Source organism: Hylobates moloch, unplaced genomic scaffold (genome assembly GCF_009828535.3).
Source record: "Hylobates moloch isolate HMO894 unplaced genomic scaffold, HMol_V3 SCAFFOLD_5, whole genome shotgun sequence".
Lineage (NCBI taxonomy): Eukaryota > Metazoa > Chordata > Mammalia > Primates > Hylobatidae > Hylobates > Hylobates moloch.
The window spans coordinates 75,044,795-75,067,095 of record NW_026652280.1 but is presented as its reverse complement, the minus strand read 5'-3'; the positions used below and the strand labels follow the sequence as shown (position 1 = coordinate 75,067,095).

The 22,301-nt window shown below is 35.7% G+C and overlaps 1 protein-coding gene across 1 annotated transcript; it reads right to left on the bottom strand.

The window, feature by feature from the left end:
* Nucleotides 1-2,639: 2,639 nt before the first annotated feature.
* LOC116468161 (olfactory receptor 8K3) lies at nt 2,640-8,176 on the bottom strand. Its single transcript, XM_058439891.1, has 3 exons — nt 8,153-8,176; nt 7,230-7,287; nt 2,640-4,981 (listed from the first exon to the last, which is right to left on the bottom strand). The coding sequence occupies exon 3, from the start codon at nt 4,956-4,958 to the stop codon at nt 4,020-4,022; it is 939 nt and encodes a 312-aa protein (XP_058295874.1). The 5' UTR covers nt 4,959-4,981; nt 7,230-7,287; nt 8,153-8,176; the 3' UTR covers nt 2,640-4,019.
* Between the last annotated feature and the right edge of the window lie 14,125 nt (nt 8,177-22,301).

Sequence of the window (22,301 nt, the reverse complement as noted above, 5' to 3'; positions counted from 1 at the left end):
TTATACCTCCTGAGAACTCACTCACTATCATAAAAACAGGATGAAAAAACCACCCCCATGGCCCAATAGCCTCCCCCCAGGTTCCTCCCTTGACATGTAGGGATCACAATTCAAGATGAGATTTGGGTGGGGACACAGAGCCTAACCATATCACTACTTCAATCTCTATGTTGTTTTTTTTTCAGGCTTTTTATTTATGTCTGATTTAATATTGGTAGATTGTATTTTGCTAGGAATTTATTCATTTCCTCAATTATTCAATTTATTGACATATAATTGTTCGTAATAGTCCCTCATCCATTTTATTTCTGAGATATCAGTTGTAATGGCTCCACTTTCACTTATAATTTTATTTTACTCTTCCCTCTTAGTTAGCCAAGCTGAAAGTTTGCCAATTTTATTTTTTCAGAATGCCAACTCTTATTTTTGTTATTTTTTTCTATGTTTTTTCTATTCTTTACTGTATTTATTTCTGTTCTGATCTTTTTTTGTTTCCTTCTGATAATTTTAGGATTGATTTTTTTTTTTATTTTAAATGTTGTTTTCTGGGGCATAATGTTAGGCAGTTTGTTTGAGATCTAAATCTGACCCCCACAGGCCACAAGTACCTGTTATTATTATTTCACATATTATATCATGTGTCCTAGTGTTTTAGATGGGACTTAAAGAATATACAAATAGTTTCATCCTCATCAGGGAACTTATAAATGTAAGATTAACTAAACATGATGTCAACATATGCTCAAATATGACACACTGGAAAATGGGGAAAACACCACATGCCATTGTGAATGATGTGGTCCTCATTGTTCCAAGATGCGTCAATCACATATACTGGAAATTAGAATATAGTTCCTCTTGTTTCATGACTTCTGAAACTTCTCTACCTTGTGACATGCCTGTTCAGCTCAATAGTGATTTACTCTGTGTCCAGGGAGTCCAAGGATTTGCCAAATTGTCATTGTCCTTCCTCATCTTTTCCTAGGAGGGTCCTTTCCCCTATTAAGAAAACAACCTCAATCTTTCTTTCTCAAAGATGGTTGAACTTATTAGGATAGAAATAAAGAAAATCTGCCTGATTATTTCTTTGTCTTCAGCATATTACTGACTACTTAATGCTGATTTCTGCTATCCTCATCCTCTGCAATTTATTACAACTCTACTCAAACTCTCCTTTTTGATGGCTTTCTACTTGAGCATAGACACTCTTACAAAATGTCAAAATGGACTGATAAGGTTACATTTCTGAGTCAATTTTCTTTTTGATTATGTATTTTGTAAATTAATTTTATGTGTCACATAGTTCACTGCTTTCATTTATTTTCTTATTTGAAAATATTTCATTGACAAAAATATATTTTTAAGGTGCACAGTGTGATAATTTTATATATGAATACATTGTTTAATGATTACTAAAATAACATTAATTAGCACATCTGTTACCACCTATAGTTCACCCTGCATATGTGTGTGCGTGTGTTTATGTGTATATGTGTGTGTATGTGTGGTGAAGACACTTGGAATTGGTTCTTCCATCAAATTTCAAGTAAAAAGTTCAATATTATAAACTACAAACACCACGTGGTTCAATGGATCCCCAGCATGTATTCTTCCTATAATGGACCCCTGTGCTCTTTTTCTCTTCTAATACCAAATCTGCCAAAGTGAGATTTTGCTCTGTCACATCTCAGGGTAACATCAGTGAAGCACACAAATGACATTAAGAGACAAAATAGGGCTGGGTGCAGTGGCTCATGTCCTTAATCCTAGCACTTTGGGAGGCTGAGGTAGGCCGATCACTTGAGGCTAGGGAGTTCAAGCCCAGGCTGGCTAATGTGGCAAAACCCCGCCTCTTTCAAAAATACAAAATTATCTGGGCATGGTGGCACATGCCTGTAGTCCCAGATACTTGGGAGGCTGAGGCATAAGAATTGCTTGAACTCAGGAGGCGGAGGTTTCAGTGAGCCGAAATCATGCCACTGCACGCCAGCCTGGGCAACAGAGCCAGACCCTGTCTTAAAAAAATGAGAGAGAGACAGACAGACAGAGACAGAGACAGAGAAAGAAAGAGAAAGAGAATATATATAGAGTCAGGCATTGTGGCTCATGCCTGTGAGTCCCAGCACTTTGGGAGGCTGCGGTTGGCAGATCACTTGGAGCTCAGGAGTTTGATACCAGCCTGGGCAACATGGCAAAACTCTGTCTCCATGAAAAATACAAAAATAGGCCGGGCATTGGTGGCTTATGGCTGTAGTCCCAGCTATTTAGGAGGCTGAGGTGAGAGGATTCCTTGAGCTCAGGAATTTGAGGCTGCAGTGAGCTATGGTTATGCCACTACACTCCAACCTTGCCAACAAAGGGAGATTCTGTCTCTTAAAACAAACAAAAAAATACAACAAAGCCTGGTTCTATTACTCATTACCTTGGTGATCTCTGACAACTTACTGTATCTAGGCTTTACTTTATCATCTTAAAAATGGAATTTTTAATAGAACCTACCTCACAGAGCTGCTGTGATGGCTAAATTGATTGAGACATGTAGAATCTCTATAATATAATAGTAAGTGTGAGATATTATTATTACCTGGTAATTTCTATGACCATTTTAAAGATTCATTTTCAGTACAGCAACAATATGATAATATTTATCCTCACATGACAGTGTGCTCTGCAATGTTTAATTTATTCCAATGAGATATATTCATTAGTGTTTCTTTGGCTGCACATGGGATTTTATTTTATGATTGTGAACCAAGAAAATATTGTAGACTCTGATACTTCCAATAAATTCTTAGGATTATTAAAAAGAATAAAGGAAATCAAAATACATAAGAAAACGTATGGAGTTAAGGAAAGCAACCATGTTCAAAAGGCAAGATAACGATATCATTGCATACAGGTCAGACCTCACTTGCATGGTGAAAGTCTGTAACTGTCAAAAGACATCTGTAATAGCCAACAGATAGATACAGTATGGTGTAGTGCATTTTATTACTTTTATTTGCTTTGTACAAGTAGAAAAATCAACTGATGCAATCAAACAGTGAAGTACATGAAAATATAGTGCATTCGATATAGTGCATATTGATAGAAATTATGAATTGTCAACTGAGTGAGAGACTACAAAGTTAATTCATCATAGAATGGTCCTCCTACTCAAAGATGTAAAAACAACTGGAACACAAATTTTAACCACAGTTTATTACTTTTTTTTAGATAAATAACGGGAAAATCTGTGAAAAAGGCAATTATTAAGCAAGAACAACTGGAGAAAAAGAATAAACCTGAGAATTTCTATGGATGTCTTCTAAACTTAAGCATAATTGATATATCTACTCATGTAAACAGAATGGGCTAACTGAAACAAAATCAGGTGCTAATCAGAATTTCCGATTATTGAGCTACAAAGTATATTCAGTTAACAGACTTATATGTGGAAATAAAAGCATTGATAAGGAAAGAGTAGGATCCTAATATTCGGAATAGTAATTATTCAAGCACATTTGTAAGACTTAAAATCATCACATGTCATCTAAACAACCAGTATTAAATGCAATGTCAGGCAAAAAGTGTGAAGGCTAAAACAGAAGGAAAATGCTTATATACACAAAAACACACAAACAGAAACATACAGAAACATACACACTGTAAATTTTATTCCAATAGCAGATAAAAACACTAGAATCCTTGTAACTCCCTTCTGTAATGACCGTTTCCTACTGCCACCCAGCATACTAGCTTTCCTTGTCTCCCTTTTTTCTTTGTCTATATCTATGGTGCACATTCTACTGTTATATAAAATGGGCTTATTGTGAATACAATTCATCTATCCATCAAGGAAGGCAAAGATTTCTACTGTTTTGTTTATTAATCTATGTACAGCAATTAGAAGAGCCTATTATGTACGAGACATATGTAAATATATGTTGAATCGATTATGCTTGTTATGTCTTCTGGAAGTATGCACAGCAAAAATTCATGCCCATAACCTAATTTATAGGAATCATATTGTACAAAATTTAAACAAAAATATTACATAAGTTATTCCATGTCCTTCGTAGGGCATATTTTACATCTTTGTTTTGTAAACTATAGATCAAGGGATTCAACATGGGGATAACCAGGGTGTAAAATATAGAAGCCACTTTATCAGTGTCAAAGGAATGACTGGACTTGGGCTGCACGTACATGAAAAGCAAAGTCCCATAGAACACTATGACCACTGTCAGGTGGGCTCCACAGGTAGAAAAAGCCTTTTGTCTGCCAGCAGAATTCATCCTGAGAATGGCTACAAGGATGAGCAGGTAAGATAAAAGAACTATCAGAAGAGATGAAATCAAATCGATAGCTGCGAAGATCAGAATTATCAATTCAATTTCATGCGTATTTGAGCAGAGCAAAGGTAACAAAGGGAGACTGTCACAGTAGAAATGACTAATGACATTGTAGCCACAGAAAGATAGAGTAAAAATCTTTATGGTGACTAGAAGAGAAATGAATGTGCAGTAGAGGTAAGGGATTGCCACCAGCACCTGACATACCCTTCGTGACATGATTACTGTGTATAGCAGAGGGTTACAGATGGCCACATAGCGGTCGTAGGACATGGCTGAGAGAATAAAAAGTTCACTACCAATGAACACAAGAAAGAAAGCTAGCTGTGTTGCACAAAAATAATAAGAAATTATATTCTTATCCACAACAAAATTTACTAACATTTTGGGTCCCACAGTTGTTGAATAACCAAGATCCGTGAAAGCCAGATGTCTGAGAAAAAAGTACATAGGGGTTTGCAACCTGGAGTCCAACTTGGTGAGGACGATCATGCCCAAATTGCCCATCACTGAGATCACATAGATCATGAGGAACAAGGCAAATAATGGTGCCTGCAGCTCAGCGATATTTGTGATTCCCGTAAGAACGAATTCATTCACCGTTGTCAGATTGTGTTGTTCCATCCAGGTTCATCAGAAAACCTATTCTGATAGAGACATCAGCATAGTCAATAGCTTTCCTCTATCATCACCTGAGAAATTTTTTAGTATGCAAAGCTAACATAAGATATACCTAAATTTCATAATTTGCGACATTCGAAAACATACCTCTCACAAATAAAAACAAGTTTAAATAATTCAAGAAAGAGATAAGACAGATCAGCAGTTTTCAGTTGCTTTTGATTTTACTCACCCAAAAACATTTTCTAATGCCTAGAGACATTTTATTTATCACAATTTGGAGGTGGGCAACTGTTGCATCTAAAGGTTAGAAGCCAATAAGCTGCTAAACATTCTACTATAATCAATAATCAGTCCATCGCAATACCCAACCCCAAATATCAATAGTGCTAAGGTTGAGAAACTCTGATGAGATACATGAATAGATAGATGATAGATAGATAGATTATGGATGAACAGATAGAATCATATGAGAGAGAGAGAAAGAGATATAGACAGATATTCATGTCTGTATAGATATATAAAGAAAATTTTTAAAGTTAAAAACATTGTTAATATTGTGGATATCTGATATGTGAACAATTATTGTACTATGTTTTTAGAGTTTGGTCATATTTATAGATTACAATTACTATTATGACATAATAAAATTTTAGTTATATAAAAAATTTCTGTCACAGATTCCAAAAATGTATAAAACCATCTGCTTCAAAACATCATCCTGTGAATACCCGTATCTCTTCGGGTGGTACAGCTGAGACTTTAATAGAGTTGACAGATATTAGGCATATGAGTCAGAGCAGCATAACAGATTACAGTGGCAATTACTTGTACATACAAAGCAAAAAAATCAGGAAATATATGGATATAGATATATTCTACACTTTATCTTAATTTATGTCATATTTGAAAGGCTATTTTAGGCAAATAGTGTAAGTTATCTAAAACTGTTTGTTCTTATGTCCAGAACCAACATGTCATTGCAGAATTGTTGGGAAGGATGACTGAAGATTAAGTGATTCAATGTGTCTTTGCTGCCTAGAAGTAGTTCTAAAATATCAAGTATATTGTGAGTTTTCTTCTTGTTATTTGTTTTAATTGTGACAGTGCCTTACTAGAAAGAGGTTTTTTTTTTTTTTTTTTTTTTTTTTTTTTTTTTTTTTTTTTAACATATGTACGCATACATTATTCTGAGTGTGAATTAACTTCTTTGTTAGGACCATAATGATGCCTAGGTGAGTCACAGGTCAAGTAGGATGTAATACTTAATACTTGCAACTTAGGGTGGTTCTTCTCCCCTCCCCCAATTCATGACTATACTTGGGTAATCGGTATGCTATTGTTTTGGATTACTCACCTATTTTTCACAATGAATTTAATAATATTTTAAATAAATTATATAAACTTTATTAAAACATTAATCTTCCCATAGTTTTATTCTCAATATAATTGAGAAATGCTAATTTGAATGTGAACGTTAAGTTTGTTTTATCATACAAAATCTTAGGGGAGTTTGAGGAAATCTGAACAAATTGGGAGAAAATGTGGTCCTTCATATTGGTTTTGTATAACGAAAATTAGTAAAAGCTCCTTTTTGGATAAAAAGATACTATAGATTAAAGAAATGATTAAAAGTCACTTTGTTACACAATAACATAGAGACAAAATAAACACACTAAACATGAGATATACATGGATTTCTGGCTGTGATTTAAAAATTTTCTGGACATGCAAGCCCCAGAAACTAGGAAATATGGTATAGCACACAATACAAACAAACATATGTATAATCAAATAAATATATATCTAAATATCTCCCAATAACCCACAGATTTAAAATATACTAGAGCAGGAGATGGAGGGCATGATAACCTAAGATAATTATTATTGGTTAAAATAATTGTAAGCCCCAATGTTTTTTGAAAAAAGAAAAGAAAGAAAATAGTGTTTACAATGAAAATTATAGTGACAGCAATCTCAGAGTGAGCTATGAAAAAATAAAGACACGCCATTGTGTTACATTAAATATAAAGATGATTACATGTTACTTGAACTTATTTTTTTAAATAAAATTATGACCTCCTCCTATCCTACCCTGACTCAATGAACACATCTTTCTCATATTAGATATATGGTAATGTGTGGCAGTAGATAGAAAAGTTAGGTAAGTATCTTTAGTAAATACAGTGATGAGCAACATAAATCCTGTATTTTGTTTGCTTGTTTTGTACAGTTTGGCAATTTAGAAAGGCAAATAATATCGTTGATAAGTACCTGTTTTCTTGTTAGGTAAGGAAATATAAATGAGCTTCCTTTCACTGTCTTTGGAATTCTGTGGAAAGAATCAGATTGCTTTTTTCATATTTTGCTGCCTTTGTTGAACATCAATTGCATTTTTTAAAGCTACAGTCTTTGAGGAAATAATATCTGCTTTTGTCAACTCTTAGTGGAAATTGAAGTACTTTCTGAAAATTGTATTGTTCCCTAAAACTGGGTACTTAGCAGTCTCCTAATTTTATTTTCTTATATTTTTAAATGTTTTTTTCTGTGCCTATGATTACCCAAAAAGCCTCATAATTTTTAATAATGCTTTTCACATTCGAATGTAAGGTAGAAACCCCCTTTTTGTCTCATCAAGAAGTGATAAAACAATCATATCTACACATTTATTTAAACAATCTTTGAGTGTTAAATTATTGTTAAGGGGTCTAAGAGCCTAGAGCATCTAAATAACAAGTATTTGGAAGGACATGAACATGACTGACCAAATAGTTGCAGTTTCTCCATTCTTTCATTAAAAATATATTTATCTCCTTGTAGTTGGGCTTTATTTTCTCCAAGTTTTGGCCTCAATTAGAGAAGAATATTTTATGTAAAATGAATACTTTAGAAACAATATCATGATAATGTTTCAAAGATGCTTATAGCATTCAGCCTGTGAAACCATGTAAAATACTTAAAAATTATATTAAAAAATGGAGCACCGTTATTTCTGCTTAGGCATTATTGAGTAACAGAAATCCTGGAGAAATGAATCAGAAATTGTCACACTTTACTATGGTTATGTCATCAAATTAAAGTGGCAGTTTTCCAATGTCATTGAAGCATTGTAGATATCTGTAACATATGGCACCACAAGAAACATTCTTACCTCTTCTTATCTTTTTTTTTGTTTTTGGATTTTTTTTTTTTTTTACCTGTAATGAAGCCTCTGTCTTGACTCCTTCATGTGTTTCTCACATGGCACAGTGAGAACAATTTATGCATTTTTTAATCTTTTGAGACTCTCCCTGAGGAGACGGCAGGCAATTTGTTGATAATTCCTAAAGCATTTGAGAGCATAACAAAATATTTCGAGGCTGTCCATTAGTTGTAGAAGACAATTTGCATTAGTTGTAGAAGACAAGTTGTATTCTGATACAACTCTAGTGTATCAGAGTTGTCCAGAAAAACAGAACCAAGAGGAGATAGATGAGAGATAGATAGATAGATGATAGATAGATGATAGATAGATAGATAGATAGATAGATAGATAGATAGATAGATAGATAATAGAGATTTATTATGGATTGTTTTGTGCAATTATGTATGCTGAGGACTCCTGTGATTTGCTGTCTGCAAGCTCCGAGAAAGCTGGTGGTATAGATTCAGTTCAAACTTGAAATATTGGGAGCCAGGGGAACCAAGGGTGTAGGTCATAGTCTGAATTCGAAGGCTCTAGAATCTGGGATGTCAATGTCTGATGGCAGGCAGCGAAGGATGTCCTAGCTTAAGCAGGGAGTGAACTCACCCTTCCTCTGTCTTTTTTGTTCTATTCAAGGCCTCAATTGGTTGCACTGATACCCACCTATATTGGTGAGGATGATCGTTATTCTGTCTAACAATTGTAGTCTCTTCCAGGAGCATCCTCACAGGCATACCCAGAAATAATGTTTGCCAGCTATCTGGGCATCATATAGTCTAGTTAAGTCAACACATTAATCATCATTACTCCACCGCTTGTCAACTTGGCAAACAAGCATGTACTTAAACCATACTTAGTCTCTCTAAACATAGACAATAACAAGGTCATAGTTTTGCTTTACATGACACAACTATCCTGTATATAAATAAAAACTCACTAATCCCTTATTCCAAACAGGACATATATTCTTTGAGTGATATTGACTCTTCTCCTGATTTTCTCAGAGTAAAATTCTACAGTGTAAAACTAACAATATTTAAATATTGATGTAAAGTCCATATATCTTATTATATAATAAGGTAATAAAAAATGGAATAAAGCATCTTAATAAATATACAGACATACTTATAATAAAATTAGGATGGAATTCTCATTACAATTACAGTCCTCATTTCTGAACTGGCTGCATGATTATAGCTGGTATTTATAACTGTCTTCTTCTTTCCATACTGTATTCCCTTTGTCTTTAGCAAGCACCTTAGTTGGCCATGGTTCTTTTTTCCTTGTAAAGTGGCCCAAACCTTTATTCCTGAAGAATTTGGGCCATTAGTAGTTCTGGCTAGTTTGGGCTATTACAGTTTTCCATATATTATTATTACAGTTTTTCTTATTAATAAGAGATATCCTAAGGAATGTCCCATATTCCAGGCTTATTCTTCCTTGTATTGTGAAGTAATAGCCCAATTTCCCCTGGAAAGTCAGGATCAAGTATGATAACTTCCTGTTTTGTCTATTGATTCAGTTGCATGAGAAGCTCAAACTGGCTAGGTAAGAGTCTTCCAATTCAATAGAATTATTGCTATTTCTTAGGTGGAAGCATTCATTCCTCCGTGACTAAGACCTGTAGGTCAGTAAAGCTTAAAGTCAATGGAGCAGGAAGCAGAAATTTTGACAGTGAGTCACTAGGGTTAATAGTGAGTGGTGTCAGTCACATTTCCATCTCTTCATTCCTAGGCTCCTAGATCCAGTCTGTGGCAAAAAACAGCACAATATACTGGAGACTAATTCAAAGTATATATAACTTTCTTGCGAACTTTTCCCCAGCTATTCGAGTTGTTGCCATCTAGTTGAATTGTAATTAAAAATTCAAAGCCAGTTTCCTTGGGATGTTGGGCAGCATGGTAAGTAAGACTAGCGAATTCCATGATCATGGACACATTGCTGCGCTTCTTTATCTGTGAAGTGAGTTTCTTGATTATATGTAATGCCATGTGGAATATTATGATGGTACATAAGGCATTCTATAACTTGGAAGGTAATTTTGGCAGAATTGCTTACAGAGAAAGATAATCTGTATCCAGAGTAAGTATATATTGCAGTAAGAACAAAATGCTGTTCTTAAATGTTGGAAACATTCCAATGTAACCAAACTCCTGCCAGGCAGCTGGCTACTCCCATTGGGTAATGGTGCCATATTAGTGGCTCTGTGTTGTTCTCTGCTGCTGGAAGACTGGACACTCAGCAGTGACTATGGCCAGGTTGGTCCTCATGAGTGGAAGTCCATGTTGCTGTGAGACCACACATAACCTATGTCCCTGCCACCATGTCCACTTTCTTTGTGAGCCCATTGGGTGATGACAGGGTGCCTGAAGAAAGAGGCTGACTAGTATCCACAGAATGTGTCATACTATTGACTTGAATATTATAATCTTCCTCTGCTGAGGTCACCTTTTTGTGAGCATTCACATGGGACACACAAATATCTTCACATTTTTTGCCCAGAGAGTTCTAGTCATACTTCTTCCCTAAATTTCTTTGCCACTAATTTTTCAATCATGTCCTCTCTACATTTTTTTTTACTATCTAGCCACATCACTTGCCACAGCCCCTGAATCCATATATAATCATAATTATTGCATGTCTGGTCTTTCATGATCACCTTCTAAGCAAAGTGCATGACCAGGTGCACCACTTAAAGTTGTGCCCAGTGAGAGTATTTCCCTTTACTTCTGTCCATCAGGAATGTCCCAGAAAAGGCTTATAGTGATACATTTACCCACTTTCAGGGTGGTGCCGGCATATGATGCAGAACTATCTTTAAATGGGACTGGTGTCTTCTCTTCCTCTGTCAACTGACCATAAGGCACTCTCCATGAGGCCATGGGTGGAGACTGCGAGACAGAAGATAGTGTAGGAGGAGTGGGGACCATGCGCATCAGGCTATTTCTTCATGTAACTTACTTGTGCCTCAGGGCCTGTTCAGTCTTGAATATCATATACAGCAGTCCCCTTGATACTTATTTTTTTCTTTTTGTGGTTTCAGTTACCTGCATTCAACTGTGTTCCAAAAATGTTAAAGAGAATTTCCAGAAACAAACAACTCATAAGTTGTAAATTACGTATCATTCAAAATAGCATAATAAATTCTCACACTTTTTCACTCTATCTTACCTAGGGCGTGAATCATTTTTTGTCCAGTTATCCACAGTGTATACTTTCCTTGTCTGTTCCAGTTAGTAGCCATCTTGGTTATCAGATGACTGTCACAGTATTGCAGTAACTGTGTTACATAACCGTTATTTTACTTAATGATGTCCCGTACTGCAAGAGTCATGATGCTGGCAATTCAGATATGTGAAAGAGAAGGCATAAAGTGCTTCCTTTCTTTCAGTGTAAAGATGAAAGAAAAAAAAATCCTATGCTGAGGTTGCTAAGAGCTGCAGTGAGAACAAATCTATTTGTAAAATTATGAAGATGGGAAAATGGGACTGTGTATGTCCAACTTTATGGCTGAGTGAGTCAGAAATCATGCAGTTTGTGATGTGTCACTAATCAAGACTTCAGTTTCTAAGGCCTAATAGCAGGCCAAGAGGTGTTTTTTAAAATTTACTTATTTGTTTGCTACCTATTTTTACACTTGCTTAAATTTGCATTTGTACCATTTGTACTTGATTAAAATATTGTATCTATAGTGCAGGCTCACAGAAAAAAATATTGTATATACAGGGCAGGCTCATCCACAGTGGTTTCCTCAAAAAGGTGGCAGAGTGGAGATGGTTTTCAACATTGTCTTATTAATTTATTTAAAAATTTTACATGGAATAAAATAATTCATAAAGGAGAGGTGTTGCTTTTTTAATCATTTATGTTTTTCCTTTTTATTTCATCAGGGATAAAATCATTTAATTTTAATTTTATTTTTTGTTTTTTTATTCTTCAAAAACAAAATGGATATAATTACCCCTACTATGTACCTATAAAAATAAAAAATAGTATTTAGAACACAGTAAATGTATTAGTATTAATAAATTATCTTTATTTTTATTTTATTGTGACTTACCTTCATGTCTGTTTACAAATTATTTAGATTTTGTTTTTTTCTTAATTACATATTACAGCATTTCATTTTTTTATTCTGTTTAACCCTCAACCAAATTTTTCTTTTCTGTCTTGACAAAAACTCTGTTTTATTAATATATATGTCCTATATTATTAATGTGTTCCTGTGAACACATACAATTTGTGTGTATGTGTGTGTGTGTATTTAACATGCATATATGTTATTGTGTTATAATTTCATTGTTGTATTTAAGTCATTTTTTATTTGTGATGTATCAATATTGTAACATTTGTGTTTCTTTCTGCATTTTATACCTGCATTATATCATATATAATTATATAACTATGATACATGTCTGATAATTTTACCTTGTTTATTTTTTGTTCAGGGCAAGCCTATCCATAAAAACCAGCAACTTCCATGTTAAAGGCAGGGGTAGGGGGTAATTAGATTTGGAGTAAATGGTAGAAAATCCATGCACAGTAGTGAACACAACTCTTTTTACCTCAGGTTATGGTCATAGTTGGGGTAAGTAGCAGAAGGGAGGACCAGCCAGAAATTTAAAGTTCCTGGAAAGGAGATGCCAACTGAGGGATTTGATAAAAACTCCAATATCCTACACATCACCAGCTGTCTGACAAACTATATACCCACATAATGGAGACTTGAGAGTACTCAGAGGAAAGTAAATGCTGGGGTATACTTGAACATGAATACAGTTTAATGTGCTCCCCAAACCAGGCACAGATCAGCAGCAGAGGGTGCAAGCCTTATGAAATCAAAATTTTTAGAACAACTTTGACCACTAACCTAGAAGACAAAGAACTCTTAGAAAGTCAAGCTAAAAGTTAATAATGCAAAGGAAATACTGAGTAGATAAATTAGTGGCCAAATTCTGCATATTAATTCTAAACAAGGTATTTTATAACAAAGAAACAGAAACACACACAGCAACAGAGAATCATAGAGGGAAAAAATAAATAAAATAAAATTTTAGAGGTGCTAAAATATATTACAAAATTTCCAGTTCTCAGTACAAATCTGAGTCATGAAAAACAGAAAGAGGAAATAATGACCTATACTTGGATATGATTGATAGGTAGTCTATAAGCACTGCCTGTGACTGGACATAGATGTTGGATTTAACTGACTCATATTTCAAAGAAACCATAACTAGTATTTCAAAGAATTGGAAAAATGTTTATAGTACTTGAGAAAATAAATCCACAAAAAATGAGTACCAATAAGGAAATTGAATCCATTAAAAATAGATTTTAGAGTTGAGTATGGAAGTAATATACTAAGAAAATTTATCCTCATGGTTCAGTGTATAATATGCAATTGGTAGAGGTTCTTAAAATACAGATATTCAAGTGACAAACCTAGAGGCTGAAACCACGCTGACTTGAGGCTCTGCAAAAGGAGAAAGCGAGGGCTTCGGCAGAACTATAAGCTGCCTGTGCATTTGTTTTAGTCCATTTGTCCTTCTATAACAGAATACCTAAGAGTGGATAATTTATAAAGAACAAAAGTTTGTTTTCTGACAGTTCTACAAGTTAGAATTTTCAGAAAAAAAGTACTGTAGAAAATGATTGACTTACCAAAGGAGAAAATCAAAAAAGCATTTTTTTTTCCTGAAAGAATCAAATAGAAAATCTGGAGTTAAAAAACAGAATAACTGAAATGAAAAATTTACTTGTTAGATGCAACAGAAGATTGAGAGGCAGAATGAAGAATCAACCAACTTAATAAGAGGTAAATAGATATTATCCATTCTAAATAAAATAGAAGAAAGGTCACCAAAAAATCAAGAAATCCTTGGACACTTGCAGTACTACTATTATGTTTATCAATAGAGTCAGAGTAGCAGCAAAAGTTAAGGAGAAAAGAATAAAAATACTTCAAAAACTTCTGCAATTAGAGAAATATCAGTGATATGCAGATATAGGAGACTAAACCAAACAAATTTGATAAACACAGAAAGATTCTCACAGAGACACATAATAGTCAACTTTTTGGTAGCAAAAGAGGTAAACAATGTATTTAAAATATCAATATAGAGGGGGAGCCTAGATGGTTGAATGGACACAGTCAGAAAGAACATTTCCCAGTTCCTAAGACACTGGGAAGACTGGCACACTCTGAGCAGATCTTCAGAGAGAAGGCATTGAAAGTAGACAAAGAGAAGGTGCATACACTGGGCTAAAGGAGTAGAAAGCCGAGAACCCTACACAGGCCTGCTGAGCACTGGGACCCACGCCTGGACCCCACTCACTCCTGGCAAATGGGTGAGTTGAACAGACAAAGAATAACCTGCTTTATCCATGGGCCTCCAGAATCCTAGTTGCAGGAGAACCAATGATCTCCCATGGACACTTGAGCTGGCAGGAATTGCTGCTTAGAAAAGTAATGGGTGCAGGACTCCAGAATTTACAGAGCACAAAGGGTTTGGTGCAGGAACAGCTTCAGTGGAGCATGGCCAGGGATACCCATTCTCCAAGGATCACCAAGCTCCTCTAGGAGGCTTTAGGAGACTTATGGACCTGAACAGAACAGTGAAATCTTATCTGTGTGATGGGGACAGTCTCATCGGAGTGCCCCGCTGTCTCCTAGCCTTTCCTGGGGCTCCAGCCTGGCTGTTCCTACTTGCAGCACAGCCTCCAATATCTAATCAGAGTGCTTTCTGGGGGCCCTCATCATAGCTGCTCTGCTGGTAGGCCACACATAACTAATGAAGAGGTCTAGCAGACGGGACCCAGCCAACATGAGCAGCCCATACAAAACCATCCTCTGCTGCTTTGCTAACACCCACCCCCCCCATGGAAGTCCCACCACAACTTGACTAGCATGTGCATATGGACAGATCTGTCTCCCCTCCTCTGATAGTGCATATGTGCACACGTACCTAGAGTAGCCAGTGCAAGTGTGTGTACAGACACTGGAACCATCTCCCCAACCTACACTAAACCACTGCCACCACCAATGCCACCAACACAAATGTGTGCGTAGATGCCAGTGAATCCATCACTATCCTTCCAATGCGTGGGCACCACACCATTACACTGCAGCTGCTGGTACACACATGTGAGCATGGATCTCAAGCCACCACCTCTACAAAGTGCTTTGGCTGGCATCCCTCCTCACAGTATTGGGGCCAGTGGACTGGGAATACCTTGACCTCTTCAGCACAGCAGGTTTCTAACCTAAAGGCGTCAGAGAACAAAGTCAGTGGCACAATACAAACCCTCACAGTTAGAGCACACAGCCTAGGAGTGATGAGCTGAGCTCATCTTCCAGAGTCAGAGCCAGCTGACTGAACTCATAAGAAAATCAAACATCCCAGGGTATCAAAGATGATTAAAAAGAAAACAAAAGTCCAAAGGACAGTAACTTCAAAATTAAAGGAACAGCAGGCCACATAGGTGAAAAAGAAACAGAAAAGAACTCTGGCAGCTCAAAAAGCCAGAATGGGCTGGGCACAGTGGCTTACATCTGTAATTCTAGCACTTTGGGAGGCTGAGGCAGGTGGATCACCTGAGGCCAGGAGTTTGAGACCAGCATGGCAAACATGGCAAAACCTCATCTCTACTAAAACTACAAAAATTAGCTAGGCATGGTGGCAGGTGCCTGTAATCCCAGCTACTCGGAAGGTTGAGGAAGGAGAATCACTTGAACCTGGGAGGCAAGGTTGCAGTGAGCTGAAATTGTGCCATTGCACTTCAGCCTGGGTAACAGAGGGAGATTCTGTCTTAAAAAGAAAAAAAAAACTGTCTTCTTACCTCCAAATGACCACGCTAGCTTCCCAGCAATGATTCTTAATCAGTAAGAAATGACTGAAATGTCACTCATAGAATTCAGAATATGGATAGGAATGAAGATCATTGAGATTCTGGAGAAAGCTCAAACTCAATCCAAGGCATCTAGGAAATATAATAAAACAATACAGGAGATTAAAGAGGAAATAGCCATTTCAAGAAAGAAGCAAATGTATCTGATAGAGCTGAAAAACTCACTTCAAGAATTTTATAATACAAGTATTAACATGGAATCAACCAAGCTGAGGAAAGAATCTCAGAGCTCAAAAAATGGATCTCCAAAATAACTCCATCAGACAAAATAAATAATAAAGAAGAATGAACAAAGCCTTTGAGAAATAAGGGATTACGTAAAGTGAGCAAATGTATGGCTCACTGGTGTCCCTGAAAGAGAGGGAGAGAAAGCAAGCAACTTGGAATACATATTCGAGGATATTACCCGAGAAAATATCACCCATGTCACTAAAGAGGTCAACATTTAAATTCAGGAAATGCAGAGAACTCATGCTAGATATTATGCAAAACAACCATCCTTGAGACACATAGTCAATTCTCCAAAGTTGACATGGAAGAAAATAATATTAAAGGAAGCTAGACAGAAGGGGCAGGACACCTACAGTGGGAACCCCATAAGGCTAAAGGCAGACCTGTCAGCAGAAACTATACAAGCCGGAAGAGATTGGGGGCCTCTTTTTAGTGTTCTTAAAAGAAACTCCGTTCAAGAATTTCATATTCAGCCAAACTGGGCTTCATAAGCAAAAGATAAGTAAGATGTTTTCAGATGGGCAAATGTTAAGAGAATTTATTACCACCATGCCATCCTTAAAAGAAGTCCTCGAGGGAGTGTTAAACACAGAAATGAAAGACTGTTACTGGCCACACAAAAGCACACTTAAGTACACAGACCATTGATCGACATTGTAAAGCAACTACACAATCAAACCAATGTAATAACCAGATAACAGCATGATAATGGGACATATCAAATTTTCACATATCAATATTAACCTACAATGTAAATGAACTAAATGACCCAATTAGAAGGCATAGAGTGGCAAGTTGGATAAAGAAGCAAGACCCAACTGTATGCTGTGCTCAGGAGACCTATCTCTTGTGCAATGACACCCATAGGTTCAAAGTAAAGGGATGGAGAAAAATCTACCAAGCAAATGGAAAACAAGACAAAACAAAATTGCTATTCTAATTTCAGACCAAAGACTGTAAACCAACAACCATTAAAAAAAGACAAAGAAAGGCACTATGTGGTCCTTAAGGGAGTGCTAAATATGGGTTCAATTCAACAAGAAGACTTAACTATTCTAAATATGTATGTACTAAATGCAGGAGCATCTGGATCTATAAAACATGTTCTTAGAGACCTACAAAGAGAATTAGATAACCCTACAATAATAGTGGGAGAGTCCAACACTCCACTAACAATATTACACACATCACTGAGGCATAAAACTAATAAAGACATTTGGGACCTGAACTAGATACTTGGCTAAATGGGCCTAACAGGCATCTACAGAATGCTCCACCCCACCAAAATAGAATATATCTTATCATCTGCATATGGCACATAATCCTAAATTGACAACGTAATTTGCCATAAAAACAACTCTAAGCAAATTAAAAAAAAAATAAACTCAAATTATACCAGGCATACTGTTGGACCACAGCACAATACAAATTGAAATCAATACTAAGAAGATCACTTAAAACCATATAGTTATGTGGAAATTAAATAATCTGCTCTTGTTTGAATTCTGGGTAAACAATGAAATTAAGGGAGAAATCAAGGAATTCATTGAAATTAATGAGAACAAACATACAACATATCAGAATATCTGGGAAACAGCTAAAATACTGTTAAGAGGAAAGTTTCTTGTTCTAAACACCCAAAGCAAAAAGTTAGAAATATCTCAAATTAACAATCTAATGTCACACTTTGAGGAACTAGAAAAACAAAAGCAAACCAACCTCAAAACTAACAGAAGACAAGTAATAACCAAAATCAGAATTTTGAATTCTGATTTAAATTGAGAATTAAGTGGTCTGAATTAAACTGAGATGTGAAAAGCGATACAAAGGATCAACAAATCCAGAAGTTAGTTATTTAAAAGAATAGATAAGATAGTTCACCAGATAGACTGATACAGAAAAAAAAGAGAACATTTAAATAAACACAATCAGAAATGACAAAGTGGACATCGGCAATGACCCCACGGAATTAAAAAAAACTTTCAGAGACTATTAAAGTCATCTAATATGCATGCAAACTAGAAAACCTAGAAAAAAATTGATAAATTCCTGGAAACATACAACCTGTCAAGATTGACACAGAAGAAATTGAAATCCAGAACAGACCAGTCATGAGTTCAGGAATTGAATCAGTGATAAAAAATCTGGAAAAGCCCAGGAACAGACAAACTCACAGCTAAATTCTACTAGACATATAAAGAAGAACTGGTACCATTTCTACTGAAATCATTCCATAAATAAATAAAAAAATAAATAAATAAACAAATAAATAAATAAGAGAAACTTCTTTGTAGCTCATTTTATGAGGCCAGCATTATTCTGATCTCAAAACATGGCAGAGATACACACACACACACACAGACACACACACATACACACACACACAAAAGAAAATTTAGGCCAATAGCTTTGATGAACATAGATGCAAAAATTCTCAATACTGGCAAACTGGATCCAGCAGCACATCAAAATGCTAATTTATCATGACTGAGTAGGTTTTATCTCTAAAAAGCAATGTGGTTCAACATATGCAAATAAGTAAATGTGATTCATCACATAAACAGACAGAAAATTTTTAAAAAACATAATCATCTCAATAGTTCCAGAAAAGACTTTTGATAAATTCAGCATCACTTCATGTTAAAAAAATCCTCAACAAACTAAGCATTGAAGGAACATATCTCAAAATAATAAGAGCCATCAATGAAAATCTCACACCAACATCATACTGAATGGATAAAAACTGGAAGCATTCACCCCGAGAACTGGAAGTGGACAAGGATGCCCACTCTCATTACTCCTATTCAACTAGTACTGGAAGTCCTAGCCAGAGCAATCAGGGCAGAGAAAGAAATGGCAGAGATCCAAATGGGAAGAGAGGAAGTCAAAATATCTATGTTTGCAGATGATATAATTTTATACCTAGAATATCGCGTAGCCTCTGCCCCAAAACTCCTAGATTTGATAAACAACTTCAGCAAAGTTTCAGGGTACAAAATAAATGTAAAATAATCGTGGTATTTCTATACATCAGCAATGTCCAAACTGAGATTTTATGATGAAGACTCCAAAAGCAATCACAACAAAAACAAAAATTGACAAATGGGGCCTAATTAAACTGAAGAGCTCTGCACAGCAAAGGAAACTTTCAGCAGAGTAACCAGACAACCTGTAACAGAATGGGAGAAAATATTTACAAACTATGCAACCAACAAAGGTCAATATCCAGAGTTTATAAGGAACTTAAATAAATTTTCAAGCAAAAAACAACCCCATTATAAAGTGGTCAAAGGACATGAACAGGCATTTTTTAAAGAAGACAGACACTTGGCTAACATAAAAAATGCTCAACATCACTCATCATTAGAGAAATACAAATCAAAACCACAGGAAGATACCATCTCACATCAGTTAGCATGACTATTATTGAAAAGTCAAAAATTAACAAATCTTAGTGAGATTGTGGAGGGAAAGGAATGTTTATACACTGCTTGTAGCAAAGTGAATTAGTTCAGCCATTGTTGAAAGCAGTTTGGCGATTTCTGAGAAAAACTTTAAATACTCACCATTCAACTCAGCAATCCCATTATTAAGTATATGCCCGGAAGAGGTACGAACCTTTCTACCGTAAAGGCATATGTGTGCATATATATATATATATATGTATTCATTGTACCACTATTTATAATAGCAAAGACATGGAAAAAACCTAAATGCCCATCAATGCTAGACTGCATAAAGAAAATGTGGTATATACACACCATGAAATACTATACAGCCATAAAAAAGAATGACATTGTGTCCTTTGCAGCAATATGGATGGAGCTGGAGGGCATTATCCTAAGTGAATTATCACAGGATTAGAAAACCGAACACCGCATGGTCTCACTTGTAAGTGGAAGCTAAACACTGAGTACGTGTGGACACAAAGAAGGGAAAAACAGACACCGGCATACTTGAGAGTGGAGGGTGGAGGAAGGGTGAGGAGTGAAAATGTAGCAATCAGGTGCTATAATTATTACCTGGGTAACAAAATAATCTGTACACAACCCCAGTGGCATGCAATTTATCTATATAGCAAATCTGCACATACACCTCTGAACCTAAAATAAAAGTCAAAAACTATAAAAATAGGCCAGGCGTGGTGGCTCATGCCTGTAATCCCAGCACTTTGGGAGGCCAAGGTGGGCAGATCATGAGGTCAAGAGATCGAGACCATCCTGGCCAACCTGCTGAAACCCCATCTCTAGTAAAAACACAAAAGTCAGCTGAGTGTGGTGGCGCACACCTGTAATCCCAGCTACTTGGGAGGCTGAGGCAGGAGAATCACTTGAAGCCAAGAGGCAGAGGTTGCAGTGAGCCAAGATCACGCCATTGCTTTCCAGTCTGGGCAACAAGAGAAAAACTCCATCTCAAAAAAAAATGTAAAAATAAAAAGTAAATTCATGTACTAATGACAAATGCTCCAGAATATCTGATATCAAAACTGACAGATAAGAAAGGTAAAAACATAATTTAATTTGGAATTTTAATGTCAGTCTTAATAATTGACAGAGCAAATAAAGAAGAAAAGAGCAATATTTTAGAAGACTAGAACAGCACTCTTCTCCAGCTTGAGCTGATTAAAATCAATAAACCAATTATTAATCACACAATATTAAATAACAGTTGTTCACATAGGCTTTCTCAAAATTGGCACTATTAACATTCTGGACTGGATAAGATTTTTTGTGAGAGGCTATCTTGTGAAGATTAGATTATTTTGCAGCTTAAGTAACATCTACCTTCTAGATAGCAAAAATGTTTGTTCACACCACCTCATTATCAGAAAATCAACAATATATGCAGACATTGCCAAAGGTCTTCTAGTGGGAAATCTCACTCCTAGTCAAAACCACTAGTTTAAAGTTTATTGTAATTTAATTGGAAAATATTTAACTTAATTGGAATATATTATTTAAATTTAAATTTAAATAGTTTGTTAAACTACTTTTATCAATATGTCCATCATTTTGTTTAGAATATCTTCCCTACAATATAGTACTTATTCTCAGAGTTCAAAAGAAAGACTTTCACCTCTCAAAAGATTTTCATGATAATGTCTTTGAGAAAATTGAGCTCCTTCCTCCATTCTTCTATCCTTACACATTGCGTTGTAAAAATGAATTGCAATTTTTTGTTTTCACTTTCAACCCCTCTTTTGATCTGTTTGTTTCTGTAAGGAAATGACTGTATATTATTTAACCATGCTCCCAAGGTTACTAGGAAAGTGACTGTCACATAATAAGTGCTCAATTTTTATTAGTTTAACGAATTGGGAAGTTAATTATTTCATAGAATTGTTTTTTACCTATCACATATTTGCATATTCGATATTGAAAAGTAAATAGATAAAAAAATAAATTAGATATTTTTCAAACTATATTACAGTTATAAAAAAGCTACACTTTTTAAATAAGGCTTTCAATAACAAAGAGATTGTGATATAAATAGTAAATAAAAATATCTAATTAAATAATCTTTGATTTATCAAGTTCCATTAAATGTGGAGCTTGATACGATATAAATAGTAACTGTAGACAAAGCTATGAAACTGATGGTCGGGGACTATGTTCACAGAAATAAACATTTGTCCAACCACTCTAAAATGCCTCACAGTAGTGTGTCATGAAAAGTCATAGTTTTAGTGCCACAATAGTACTTCTAGTTCTTTAGTTGAAGAAGATAAATCCACACATATTTTGCATTAAAAAACATGTTAAAGACCAGATGCGGTGGCTCATGCCTATAATCCCAGCACTTTGGGAGGCCGAGGCAGGCAGACCACCTGAGGTCAGGAGTGCGAGAGCAGCCTGGCCAACATGGTGAAACCCCGTCTCTACTAAGAATACAAAAATTAGCCGGTCATGGTGGCTGATGCTGTAATCCCAGCTACCCAGGAGGCTGAGGCAGGAGAATCGCTGGAACCTGGGAGGCAGAGGCTGCAGTGAGCCGAGACTGCGCCACTGTACTCCAGTCTGGGC